We start from the raw sequence: 12945 nt of genomic DNA, 5'->3' as shown, positions 1-12945 counted from the left end.
GTCCCTATTTGAAAGGTGACACACACATAACATCCACATTCATGAATGTGTGTGTGGATGGATTTGGTTCAATAATAGAAAGATGCCTGCCAGGACTGGGGACCTTTTTCTCACACTGGGATGCAGCTCTGACACACTCAACAGGTGGGCAAAGCCAAGCTGTGCCAGAGACCCACGCTGAAGTCTTTCATCCAGCCTACTCCTTTCATCCCAGTTTCTGCAGGGCATGTGTCTTCCAGATGGGAGAGGATGCTGCATCCTTGTTGACATTAAATACAAACGGCCAACAATTCATCCCGACAATTGCTGTCCCCCTCTGCCGTCACTTTGCTCCTGTCCCTACAATTTAACCACCTCCAGTTACCACCTGACTTCCACTCTGTCCTCTGCCCCATCTCAAGAGAAAGGAATGGAGCAGGAAATGAGATGAAAAGGCCATAGTCTAGCTTTAAAATAATGACTTATTTTATTTTCTTTTAATATGTAGTTATAAATATATTTTGTCAAAATATATGATCAATATGGTCAAAACATTTGCACGTAAAGTCATAAATAAGGTCAAGGTGAATGTTTAGGTTTTTTCTTTTTTTTTTTTAAAGATAAAGTCCAGCTATAAGGAAGCAGTCTGTGTGGTCTGTGTGAGTGGCTGGATGGGAACGTGTGTGTGTGTGTGTGTGTGTGCGCGCGCGTGCGCGTCCTTGGGGATGCCTGATCTCAGCGGCACCCACATCCCTCTACCACCATCTCCTGATAATTTTTCAGTACCACCTTGTCATACTCATCCAGGTAGAGCATAGAGATGGCACTCAGTTCAGTGGGGACACAACAGGCCTTGGGAATGCTCGAGTTAACAGAATTGACCAGGGTCTGCACAATGGCATGGTTGGTTGAGTTGAGGTGATCCGCCAGTGGAAAGGGACAGTCCCCATGGCAGTAGAAGGCCTGGTAGCCTGGTGGGGCCACAATCCAGTCATTCCAGCCCACGTCACTGAAGTCTACGTAGAGTGAATGGCGACGGCAGTTCTTATTCTTCTTCCTGGACCGCTGTGGGTGATGCTTGGGACTACGCTTGGCCCTCCGGCGGCGGGTCAAGGTATGGCCCCGGCCATCATGGCCAAAAGTGACCAGGAGGGGCCGGAGCTGGGCCCAGTCTCCACTCCCTTGAGGTAACGATCGGCTAATCCTGACATGCTGGCCCTGGTGGGTCCGTGTCTGGTGGAGGTGAGTCACCTCAATGGCTAGCCCATAATTGGGCTGCTTTTCCTGGGTCCACCGAAGGACTGCAGGGCTCACATCGAAAGTTTCCCACCGTGTCACATTGTGGTGCACTAATCTGGTGTCCAGTAGTCGTGTGATGAGGTGTCCAGGCTCTATTTCTGCTGGGGGTTTCATAACCTCATAAATGTTTATCCGGTGGAAGCCCCATTCCCAGTCAGGGCCCTGGTCCACCTGCTCCCGAAACAGCCTGAGCTCTGCAGAGGAGATCGCCTCATTCTCTGGGATGCTGCTGAGGTTGAAGACGAAACGAAAAGCAGAGTTCTCACTGGTCCCTGGAATGTTCTCCAGATGTTCTAGGCACAGTTGAAAAGGAAAAAGAAAAGACCCATGAACTTTTCTGAGACAGAAAAGCAAAAAAAAAAAAAAAAAAAAATTTAAAAAAAATAGCGGAATTGGGTGAATTCTGATTATAGTGGAAGCCTAAGGGGAGGAAATAGCCGTGCCTTTTAATTTGGAGGAGCTGAGAAGTGGGGCAGCTAGCAAGCCAGCAACTTAGCTTGCATTTGTCAAGCACCAAAGACAGAAAGTATCTTCCAGCCTCCTTTAGATGCCTAATAATTTCCATGTGTCAACCCTTACTCCACCACCCTCGGGCTCCCCTTTTAAAACCCCCTCTTGGCTTTGTGTACAGTTTTCTTTACAAGTGGCTTAAAGAAAAAGAGGGGCCATCCTCTCTCTCTCTCTCTCTCTCTCTCTCTCTCTCTCTCTCTCTCTCTCTCTCTCTCTCTACTTTCGAGTATGTTACCAAACATTTCCCCAGCGATCCTGGAAATACAGAGCATGCCTTGTTGATCATGTTACAGAAGGGAAAATAAATTCCAACACAGTAATGATGCTGGAGGATTAATAACTCAGATTTACTTTGGAAAAGAAACATCCGCTAGGAAACATTCAGATCGTATTACAAGGCCCCTATTGAATAAACCTGACAAACACACAGCTGTAATATTAAATTCAGTAGGTGCTTTGAATAAAACCGGCAGAAAACCGGGCTTTGATATAGCTAAAGCATACCACTGGGGCTAGCCCACGTCTGAGTGGTGTCATTCGCCTCTCCCCAACGCTCCCCACACCCCTACCCCACCCCGGCCACGGGCTCCAGAAAAGTACCTTCAGGGGCAGCTCTGGAAATTTGGAGGTAAGCAGCCCTGCTTCTCAGCCTCCTGGACTTGGAGCTTTGATGTAACCTGAACTCTTCTTCCCCTGGCTTCCACAACCACTTCAGCACGCCCTGCCAGCTCCCAGCCCCTCAAACCCGACCCCAGGTTGCCAGGACCAAGAGCAGAAACTGACCTTCGTGATGGAAACTCCTCACGGTGTTGGCCCGGCTGGCTGGACGCTCGGGGTACTCCAGTCCGGTTCCCTGGTTCTGCTCTTCCTCCTCCTCTTCCCCAGACTGGATTCGGTAAAGATCCCTCATGTAATCCGGGATGACGACGCTCTTGCTCGGCTGCGGACGGCGGCGCAGCCCAAACATCTGGAGAAGTGTCGCCTCGAAGTCCCGCAGGAGCTCATGGCTCTGCCCTGAGCGGCGTCCTCCCGCGTGGCCCTGAATCTCGGCGACTTTTTTCTTCCCGGTCTCAGGTATCAAACTAGCATGGCTCGCGCCTCCTAGCAGGACTTGGCATAATAAAACGACCATCAGCATTCGGTTACCAGGAATCATGGTGTCTCTGGGGAGGGGGAGGGGGTGGAAGGTTAAAGAATAAATAAACACCGATCAATAGCGAGAAATAGATATGTCTCTGCATATGAATATAGGGGTAGCAACAGACGGTCAAGATGTAAAACAGGTCCGAAAGATCAAGTTTGTGTTTTCTCCCTCACACCCTTCCCCCCCCCCACACACACACCAGCTGCAGCCATGCACAGCCCGAAAGTAAGAATCGCCCTGTAATTACTTGGTCTAACTTGTTTACACTCAAATAACCCCAAATCAGATAGCCTCCATCCTGTCCCAACTGCTATCTGAGCCATGATCTCAGCGTGGCTTCTTCAAGGATAAACAGTTAACATTGAGGGGGTAACAGGAGGTTGGGGGAGGGAGAATTAAAATGCCACCGCTCTTCTCTTCAGACCTTCAGCCTCACCCCCCCTTCCTCCACCACCACCACCTCCCGCCCTTCCTCCGCCCTCCAGCCCAATTTCCACAACTTCCAGCTGGTTAAGAGCAGGAGGGAGGGAGAACAGAGCAGCGCCGACCGGGCTTGGACAGGGCGGCAGGATCCAGTGACTGAAAAAGGAGTCAGAGGGCTGCCCCCGTGACTTTGTGATTTATTTCATTGTGGCCGATACGTTGAAAATGCTCAGTAAAGTCTTGCTCCCAGGGAAAGGGAGGGGGCGATTCCGAAGCGAACAGTCTTTTTGACAAGAGGAGGCAAGGAACTGGCTTCCCAGGCGAGTGGGACCAGACGGGGGAGGGAGTGGTTAGCCCTCGAGGGACAGCCCCGACCTGCGGACCTTTCATCTCTCTCTTTGGTCCCCTCGAGCTCCCCCTTTCTTGCAAGGCAGCGGATCTTAGAAGGCAGTGGGTGCGCTTTAAAAGGCACCCGCACGCTTCGTGCGTCTGACCTGCAGAGGCCAGGAAGAGAGCGACAGCGCTGACTGAGAGCAGAGCGTGGACACTGGAAAGGAAATCCGACGGGAGGGACAGACAGCGATCAGGGATGGGAGGACAGAGTGAAATTCCGAAAAGGGGAAAGAAGAGGTGTCTACTCACTGACAGAAAACAAGGCATATAATAACAGTCCATGATTCTTGGGAGCCAATCTTGAACAAACTTGCTGAAAAGGCTCAGAGAAGCTGCGGCAGTGCGTTGCTCGGAATGGCACTACGGAATGGCTCCTAAAATGAATATTTGAATATAATGAGACTCTGGAGCAGACAGGCTCTGTTTTTCTTCCAGCCCCTTGGAGTCACGTGGACCCAGAGGCCCCGCCCCGCTCACCGAGGAGCCTGCCCGCCCCTCCTCCACCCTCCCACCCCGGCTGGGTCCAGCCCCTGCGAGCGAGGCCAACCTCCGCGCCCGCAGCTGGAGCCCCAGCCGTCTGGGAGTTGTCCCCGCCTGCTCTGCGGAGCCCTCGGCGGGACACCCGCCGCTGGCGAGATCCACGGTCGTAGGCGCTACGCGCAGGGGACCTGAAACACGTCTCTACCTGCGGTGCTCAGTGCCATCTGGCCAGACCGGGACACTGGTTATCTGAAGCTGAAGGATCAGGGTGCAAGGAAGACGCTGCACTTGGCAGTGCCGACACAGCTTAATTGCGGCCGGGAGAGGGACCGCAGAGATAGCTTTCCAAAGCCTCAGGACAGAGTTACTTGGAAAGGAAAGCGCGTGGGGACCCTCCAAGCGCGAGCGCGCGCGCCCACACACACACACACACACACACACACACACACACACACACGCAAACACACTTGCATACACTGGCGCTTCCTCCACAGGGTCTCCGAGAGGCCAGATAATGCTTCTAGCGACAGGCATCCGACCCCTAGCGGATCTAGCTCCCAGCCAAAAGTAGCTGACCCCGTCGCCGCCAACGCACCCCGCCGCGGGGGGTGCCAGGGTGTGAGCGGTGTGGGAAAGTTAGAGGGAGCGGCTTCTGAAACACTGTCTAATAGCACCGCCAGAGTTCCCGCACGGTGTCGGCCGACCGTAGCGTCCGCTCCAGCCAAGCAGATCCTTCAGAAACCGGTCGGCGGTGCCATTCAAGGCGGAGGGGCGGATGTCTGGGCTCCTAGCTCCAGACAGATTCCAAAACAGGCGTCACCGAAGAAAGAGCGCATCCCATTTTCAGATCTCGGAGTTCCAAAGGCTTTACAACTCCGACCGGGCGCGGAAAGGAAACCCCAGTGCGATCCCAAGAGTCTACAAAACCGGGAACAGCTTTCGGCCTGCTCTCGACCTCTGCAAACGAGTCCCTCTCCCTCCGGCTTGGCTTACTTTTTAAACCACCACCCCCCGCTCCCCTCCCCACCCCGCACGCCCCTTCCTTCCCCCCCCCCCTTTCCTCCTTTGCACCAGCTACAGAATCGCAGCAAAGATTCCTTCTAGAAGTTCACCAACACAGCCCAGGAGATGACTAGAATGACCTGACTATTCTAAAGATGCCACACGCGTAGGCCTGTTCGAACCTCGGGAAGCGCAACTCTCCTGTTCAGGCAGGTTGTAGCGCGAGTCCAACCGAGGACCCGAGTCCGAGGACTCCCGCCCCAGAGTCCGCTGCACCCGGCCTCTTTGCGGAGGCCGTTCCCTGTTTCTCGCTTAGGGAACCCGACGTGCCTGGTTGGTTTCCTTACTATCCCACCAGAAACTCGGTTTTCGGGGTGTGGGGGGGGCACTTGCGGGAAACCTTTGAGAAAGAAACGTAAATGATGGAGTCATGTCCTTCCTGGTGGACCTGGATGCCTGGCGCCATCCCACACCGCTGGCCCGGGTGCAGAGGACGCGGGCGCCCCTGAGCGACAGCCGCTCTCACCACCAACCACACAGCTTTTTGAGCCGATTTCACCCTTCCGACCGGCGTTGCTGGTGGGACGAACTGAAAACGGGCTGGAGGGAGCATATAGCTTAATGTTGATTTATTTATTTGACTTTTAGGGGGAAAGGAGATAGAGATGTGATGGTGACTGGCGCATGCGAACAAGGAGTGGAAGGGGCGGACGATGGAGATCCCAGGACAATCCTGCCCGTGGGACTCTGGCGGAGAAGCGCTCCCGACGTTAAAACCAAGAAAGCAGGCGAAGGAATTGTTTCAATTTCAAGTTCACAAGGATTCCTCTCTAATCCTTGTGAATTAATCACGCTTTCCGCCCCTGTTTTTTTAATTAAAAAATATAAACCAAAGAAAATGTTCATCTCCTGGACTTAATGGGGATGCTGCAGCTCGTGGTAGGCAATTAGTCTTCACTTTCTTCCCAGAATCTTCTCCAAAAGTGTAATTGATAGCCTCAGTTTACTGAATATGTCCCTATTGGTGAATCAGCTTCTCACAAAACCTTCAGCTCATAAACCCAGATATTCGAAAACCATCAATCAAAGGCTTGGCGGGAAACTTTCTGAGTCTCGGTGGTCCAATTCTGCTGGGTAAGTGTTTGTAAGGACCCCGAAATCCCGGACTCTTTGGGATTTGATTTAGGACATCGGGAGCCAAGAACTTATTTGCGCTGCCGGCTCCTCCCCATCAGACACAACACGGTAGAAGACCTGGAGAGGTAGCCTATTGGCACCCCCCGCCATGGTCCATAGAACTTTAACCTTACATACCCTCCCCAGTGTGTGTGTGTGTGTGTGTGTGTGTGTGTGTGTGTGTGTGTGTGTGAGAGAGAGAGAGAGGGGGGGGGGACGTACAGAGAGAAAGACACACAGAGAGACAGAAAGCAGGATGCATGGGTGCATATGTCTAAGAAAATAGCTCCTAGAGGTGGGTTCGAATTCTGTAGCTGCAGTTCAGCTCTCGGGGGCGCCCCGCGCAGGGGATCAAATTAGGTGGCACTCCCCTCGACGAAGCCACTCTATCCCAGGTCGCACGTTAGAGAGAAGAAGGACTAAAGTCTCTTTTGCAGAACTAGCTCTGGCTACGTTTTCTCTCCCGTTGTCGTAGTCCCTCAGTCCCCTATTCGTGGTGAAACAGAGTTGATTCCCTCCTCTCCTTCCCTTTCGGTCCAAGGGGATCAAAACCCCCAGGCCAGCCGCAAACCTTCATCCCAAACCCACAGTCCTTCCGAATGAACTCCTACCAAAGCCTTTTCTCCATCCCGCCTATCCTGGCCCGCACCTTCTCAAAATGAGATGGGTAGCCGCAGTAACACATATGGAGGCGCCTTTCAGCCCCATCATGCCCATCTGCAACACCACTGTTGGAGAAGGAAGGAGAAACAGACCACCTTTTGCCTCGGTTACAGCCTGAACCCCCCACCAACTTCTTCCACTATTGATAACACCTCGAAAACCCTCGCCAGATTATCCAACTCACCATAGGTTGCTGAAGAAGCTGTCTTGCCAGCAGCTGCTCCTGGGGACCTCTAGACAGCTGCAGGGAACCTGGGCGAGGGCCAGAGACTGGGTCGCTGCAGACTCCAGACGGTTCGGACGCGAATCCCATCAGGGACAGAGACCAGATACTCAGGCTGGGTAGCAGCGCCGTCTTTGGCTAGGGTCCCCTCGGCTCGGACGCCGAACTCACCTAGCTTCCGGGCCAGGCCTCGCGCTTCTACTTTCCCACCCTCCAGCACCACCCTCTCACGTCTACTTCTTCCTTCTCTTTCCCTCCCTCTCTTTCTTTCCTTCCTCCTCAGTCTTCCCCAGCAGCCCCTCCCTTCTTCCCTCCTCCCTTAATCGCCTCCCCTTCTCGGGATGGGAACCCCGCCCACATCCTCCCATCCAGCCACCGAGCCTGGCCTCGCCAGGCAGGCCTGGGTCCGGAAACCTACGCAACGCCCCAGCCCTCAGTTGCCACTTTGGGACACCAATGCTGGAGCTCGGGAAGCGGCTGGGCTCACCTGGGGACCATGTGCAAGAGGTACTAGAAAGCATGCACCAACTAGTCTCTGTACCTTCCAAAAATACCCATGGGAGTCTGGGCTTCCCTGAGTTTAGAGTAACTGCTGCCCAAACTGATGATTAAAACACTGAGTAATCACCATTTACCCCGAGTAATTAGAGATAATGAAACACCTCTAAAATCAGGTTATGGAGAAGAGCGCTGTGGGATTGGTTTAAAGGGTGGCCTTCCGTAAACTGTTAAAGGATTCCCAAACGTTGAGAAAAAAGCTGTGAACAGGGCTCTGTGCCCAACTGAGATACCTCTTCAACTATTAGGTGGTGACTTTCCTCTCTAAACGTTTCTTTCTGTGCCTCTCCCGGAAACTCTTGATGCAGACACTCTGAAATACAGGCCCCTTCAACTGGGTGCCTACCATCAGTTCTCCGTGCCCTTTCAGAGGACAGAGGTGACTTGCAGGCCTTTAGCAGGAACGCAGGTCTAGGCCGTGTTTAACGATTTAAAATGTGTGTTATAACTCTGAAGCCCTGCCCCACTTATTTTTGTTTTTGATTGGGGCCTTCCAGGAAGGTCGAAACAGTTACCTTTTAGGCCTCGTAGAAAAGAGAAAAAGTGCCCTTTGGTCTGTTTTTAAAAGAAGAGAGATGAGGAATTGATTCTTTCATAATAACAGTAAGACCCAGGGCTGGTAATCATACTAGCTGGGAGGTGGAATGTGGCGGCTTTTAGACCTTCCCAAACAGGAACTAATTTCGCACACTGCTTCTGAAGGAGGTGTGAGGGAACTATCAGCTTTATCTCTGTTTTACAAACAAGGATGGGGAAGGACTGCCAGGTTAAGAGCACTTGCCCCCAGGTCTGGAGGAAATCGCAGCCTCTGCTCGTCGCTCTCAGCTAAAGCTGCGGGGTAAGGGGGAGGCCAGCAGCACTGAGCGCCAGGTAGCTCCCAAAGGGCTGGAAGATGGCAATTTCCGGTTCTTGGCTTCCGCTCCCTAAAATGGGTGTTACAGTCCTCTGTCACAAGATCTTGACCTAGTTCAGCTCATCTGACCTTTGCACTTATACACCTTTAGCATTTAGAAAACAGGAACCAGTTCCTGTATTCTCCGGACCAAAGACAAAGGGGTGGGAAGGAATGCCAGGTCTCAGGAAGGACTGTTACAGAGGAAGACAACACCCTGACCCTCCCTGGCCTGGAGCAAACCCTATGCCCCTGGTCAAGTCCTTTCATTCCAGTAGGTACCAGCTTTCTCATTCACAGAACAAAAGAGTCAGGTCAGATAATCTCCATAATTCCTTTCTATTAGAAGACAATGTTATTGCAATTTTAGTGAACATCTACCTTCCTTCATTTGAAATCATTTCTAAGTATACCTTCTCTCGTAACCTCTGATTAATGGAGGTAGGGCAATAACACCATCCAGAAAAGATGACTGAGAACAGACCCACAGCTGCTAACACAGCCAAAATTACAATTAATTATTTAAAATAACAACACAAAATTAAAAGTCCATTACATAGTTACTAATGTCTCTCCTGGGGCATCAGGCTCTGGGCAGATTGAAAGACAGGTTCAGTACTCACCAGGGCCCCTACGTCAATCATTATTTCTTCAATGGTTAACACAAGGTTTTCTTTAATATTTAAACTCACAAACGGCAGTGATTCGCTAGACTTTAGCGTTAATGAATAGTGTGGGCTTTTTTTTTCCTCCTAAATGATGTTGAACAGCTATTATCTCACTTTGCTGAAACCCAGACAATAAAGTGACCATCTGGGAAACCCTGCCTGGGAGTTTCTGATTAAGTCACTGGACAAACCTTATTTAGAAACTACTACGAATTTCTAGGTATGTGATGGGAAAACTCAGCTGCAATCTCTTAAGACAGCTGGACTTCTTTTCTGCCATTTTGGATGATATAAACTACCTATTAGGTGCTAGGTGTATGGCAGAGCATCCTTTAGTCCCAACACTGGGTGGAGGGGTGCTTAGGCAGAGGCAGACAGATTTCTGGGAGTCCAAGGTCAGTCTGGTCTACCTGGTGAGTTCTAGGATACCCAGGATAATGTAGAGAAACTCTGTCTCAAAAATCCTATCCAAGAGCAACTTTGATGACCCAATCCTCCTTGCCCCCCCCCATTATGCCAAGCAACAAATTACTTTTGTTTGGGGGTTTTGTTTGTTTGCTTGGCTTTGTTGTTTTTGAAACAAGGTATCACTGGGTAGTCGAGGATACACTGCATTAATGATCTTTTCTGGCCTCAGCTAGGATTGCACATACACACCACCATGCCTGGCCAATGAATCCTGTTTTAAAGAGCTGATAGGTGCTGCTAAAAATAAAAAAAAAATTTGATACAAAGACATTCCTAAATAAATAAAGGATTTGTTGTTGTTGCTGTTGAAGCTTTATAAGCAATTGTAGTATAACCAGAACACACCAAATAGGTCTGTACCAGCAAAGAGAGTTCTTTTTTGTCTGGCTGTTTTGGAACTTGATCTGTAGACAGGCTGGCCTCAAATTTACAGAGATCTGCCTGCCTGTTACACAGAGAAACCCTATGTTGAATATCCTGCTCCTGCCATCACACAGACACACACACTCCCCAAAACCTAGACTGTTGGTTTTCTTGCATGAATATTACCATATTTTCTCGTTTACTCTCTAGCCCTCATAAAACCCACATCAAATCCCTCTTCTGCAGATGAGAATGTAAAACTTAGAAGATTGTATATATTCTTAACATTACAGAGCGTATAAGTGTGCCCAAATCCAGACCAGGTCAATCAGCCTCTTCCTCCACAAGCCTTGAACAGGTCCTGCAGGATGTGGATGCCTGTGGTCACAGTGTCAGCTAAACAAGACTTGTCCAGAAGGTGTATCTGACCTGCAGCCTGTGGGCTGCATGCATCCAGGGTGATAAGACTTGTCCAGAAGGGGCATCTGACCTGCAGCCTGTGGGCTGCATGCATCCAGGGTGTTAAGACTTGTCCAGAGGGTGCATCTGACCTACAGGCTGTGGGCTGCATGCATCCAGGGCGACTATGAGCACAGCAAAACAAAAGATCATAAACTTGCTTAAAATATTATGGGATTTCCCCTTGCATTTTTTTCCTTTTCCTACTTTGATTATGTGATTCTCAAACAAGAACACTGCAGGTGACAACATCATGACACAGTCTCAAAAAGTGGACAGGTCTGCAGGATTTTTCCAGGCCAAAGCAACCGTTGCTACACTGTAACCACGGGTGATATCAGACCTGCAGGGTTCCCCCCAGCTCAGCTTCGTTGCTGAGATTGTAAACATAAGTCACACTGCCTGGCTCACAAGTTGTTAAATGACAGTGACAGAACAAAATGGAGACTGAGAAAACCGAATTCCTCCTCACATACAGCCTGTCTCAGGACAAGACTTCCCTGCAGCCTTCCTTGAAAACAGGCTGTGGTCTTGAGAAAGAACTCAAGGTTTCCTCATAAGAATGTAGGGACCAGCAAGTTCCTTACAAGTTTCTCAGGCCCCAGGAATGGCAGTAGTTAAGCCACAGTAAGCTGCTTGTTCTCCAGTGCCTCAGTTTCTCCCTTCATAGTCTGAGGATAATCTTTATTTCATAGTGTTCTTAGAAGCATTAAGTGAATTCATAAAATAAAATGGCAGGCACAACATGGCTCAATAAATACTGGCTAGTATTATTCCTTACAGTGGCACTGATTAACTGAACAAAAAAGAACATAAAGAGGCACTAAGACATGGAGATTTATCTCAAGTTTTAAAAATGTATTGGAATTTACTAAAGGATGTATGCATGTGTGCCAAAATCACCATGAAACTCATGAGTCTGTACAATTAACATGACAACAATCATAACTAAAAAGAAGCTGGAGAGAAGGGTCTGATCTCATATTTACTTTGCTCTTCCTGGTGCTGCAGACATCGAGGGTCCTTACCGAATAAAAGCTGTTGTTTGCTTGACTAGCCCTCACTGAGTTACTCCTTACGGTGGTATGTCTATGTAGATTTGATCTATTTGATCTGCTAAGATAATTCATAACTATGAGCCATGCCTACCAAGAAGGACCAATGTCCAAAATAGCCGCTTCTGATTTTCCTGATTTTTAAGAATTCTCAGTTAAGGAATCTCTCTCTCTTCTCTCTCTCTCTCTCTCTCTCTCTCTCTCTCTCTCTCTCTCAACCATAAAAGTTGTTTTTGTTTTGCTTTGTTTTTATTTATTTATTTGTTTGTTTCTGTTTTCTGGTCTGAAAAAGTACACGTTTAAGTGCTAGGAATTAAATCCAGGGTCTTGCACATGCTAGATGAGCCCCCTACCTCTAAACTACATCCCTGGCCCCAAGAAGAGTTTAATTCGGTTGTACATTGTTTTTTTTCTTTCAACATTTAAGATCATTATCAATCTTGATTTACTTCAGTCAAAATAAATAACTAGGGCTGGACATATAACTCAGGAGACTTGTCTGGCATCTTCTAAGTTCTGGGTTTGATCCTCATGACCATAAGAAAGAAAGAAAGAAAGAAAGAAAGAAAGAAAGAAAGAAAGAAAGAAAGAAAGAAAGAAAGAAAGAGAAAATAGTATTTCAGCCCTGAAAAAAAAAGAATCATAATTCTTTCTTAAAAAACAAAACAAATAAACAAACAAAAAACCCTTTAAAACAGCTGGTTGGTGATGCATACCTTTAATCCCAACACTAGAGAGGCAGAGGCAGGTGGATGTCTGAGTTCAATGCCCAGGCTGGTCTACAAAATGAGTTCCAGGACATCCAGAACTGCATACAGAAATCCTGTCTTCAAAAACAAAACAAAACAAAAATGATAAGGAATTCTAACTTGAGCCCCAGGGATTTTAGACCTAAGATAAGACAATATGTTAACATGTATGCATTGATGACAGACAGGGTACAAATTTGGGAGCTCTTTATTTTCCAAAACAGGCCCTCCTCACACAATGAAGGGTTCTGAGGCTGCTTCTCCTCTGACGTGGTCATCTGCACCTACCTAATTTTATAGCAAGCACACTGTTAAGAAAGAAATTCTTGTCTGCAAGTGTATGAAAATGTTTAAAACTCTGGAATGTCTTTGTTCTCAGCCTGCACGTCCTTCTCATTCTCCTTCTCTCCTTGGTGTGCACGAACAGGTGACCTGGACAAG

At 49.1% G+C, this 12945-nt stretch overlaps 1 protein-coding gene across 5 annotated transcripts; it reads right to left on the bottom strand.

Annotated features, from left to right (window-relative positions):
* Nucleotides 1-443: 443 nt before the first annotated feature.
* Bmp4 (bone morphogenetic protein 4) lies at nucleotides 444-7363 on the bottom strand. Of its 5 annotated transcripts, none has more exons than XM_038310067.1 (4): nucleotides 7254-7363; nucleotides 3998-4122; nucleotides 2572-2898; nucleotides 444-1571 (listed from the first exon to the last, which is right to left on the bottom strand). In XM_038310067.1, exons 3-4 carry the CDS (start codon nucleotides 2753-2755, stop codon nucleotides 715-717), a joined length of 1041 nt encoding a protein of 346 aa, XP_038165995.1. In that variant the 5' UTR covers nucleotides 2756-2898; nucleotides 3998-4122; nucleotides 7254-7363; the 3' UTR covers nucleotides 444-714. The 5 variants fall into 5 exon arrangements, with proteins under 5 accessions (XP_038165995.1, XP_038165992.1, XP_038165993.1 ...); XM_038310064.1 differs by lacking the exon at nucleotides 7254-7363 and adding an exon at nucleotides 4933-5177 and having other exon boundaries at nucleotides 2572-2951; XM_038310065.1 differs by lacking the exon at nucleotides 7254-7363 and adding an exon at nucleotides 4824-4869 and having other exon boundaries at nucleotides 2572-2951.
* Between the last annotated feature and the right edge of the window lie 5582 nt (nucleotides 7364-12945).

Source organism: Arvicola amphibius, chromosome 13, assembly GCF_903992535.2.
Source record: "Arvicola amphibius chromosome 13, mArvAmp1.2, whole genome shotgun sequence".
NCBI lineage: Eukaryota > Metazoa > Chordata > Mammalia > Rodentia > Cricetidae > Arvicola > Arvicola amphibius.
Note: the sequence above shows the minus strand (reverse complement) of the source record. Positions and strands in the feature narration are given on the sequence as shown.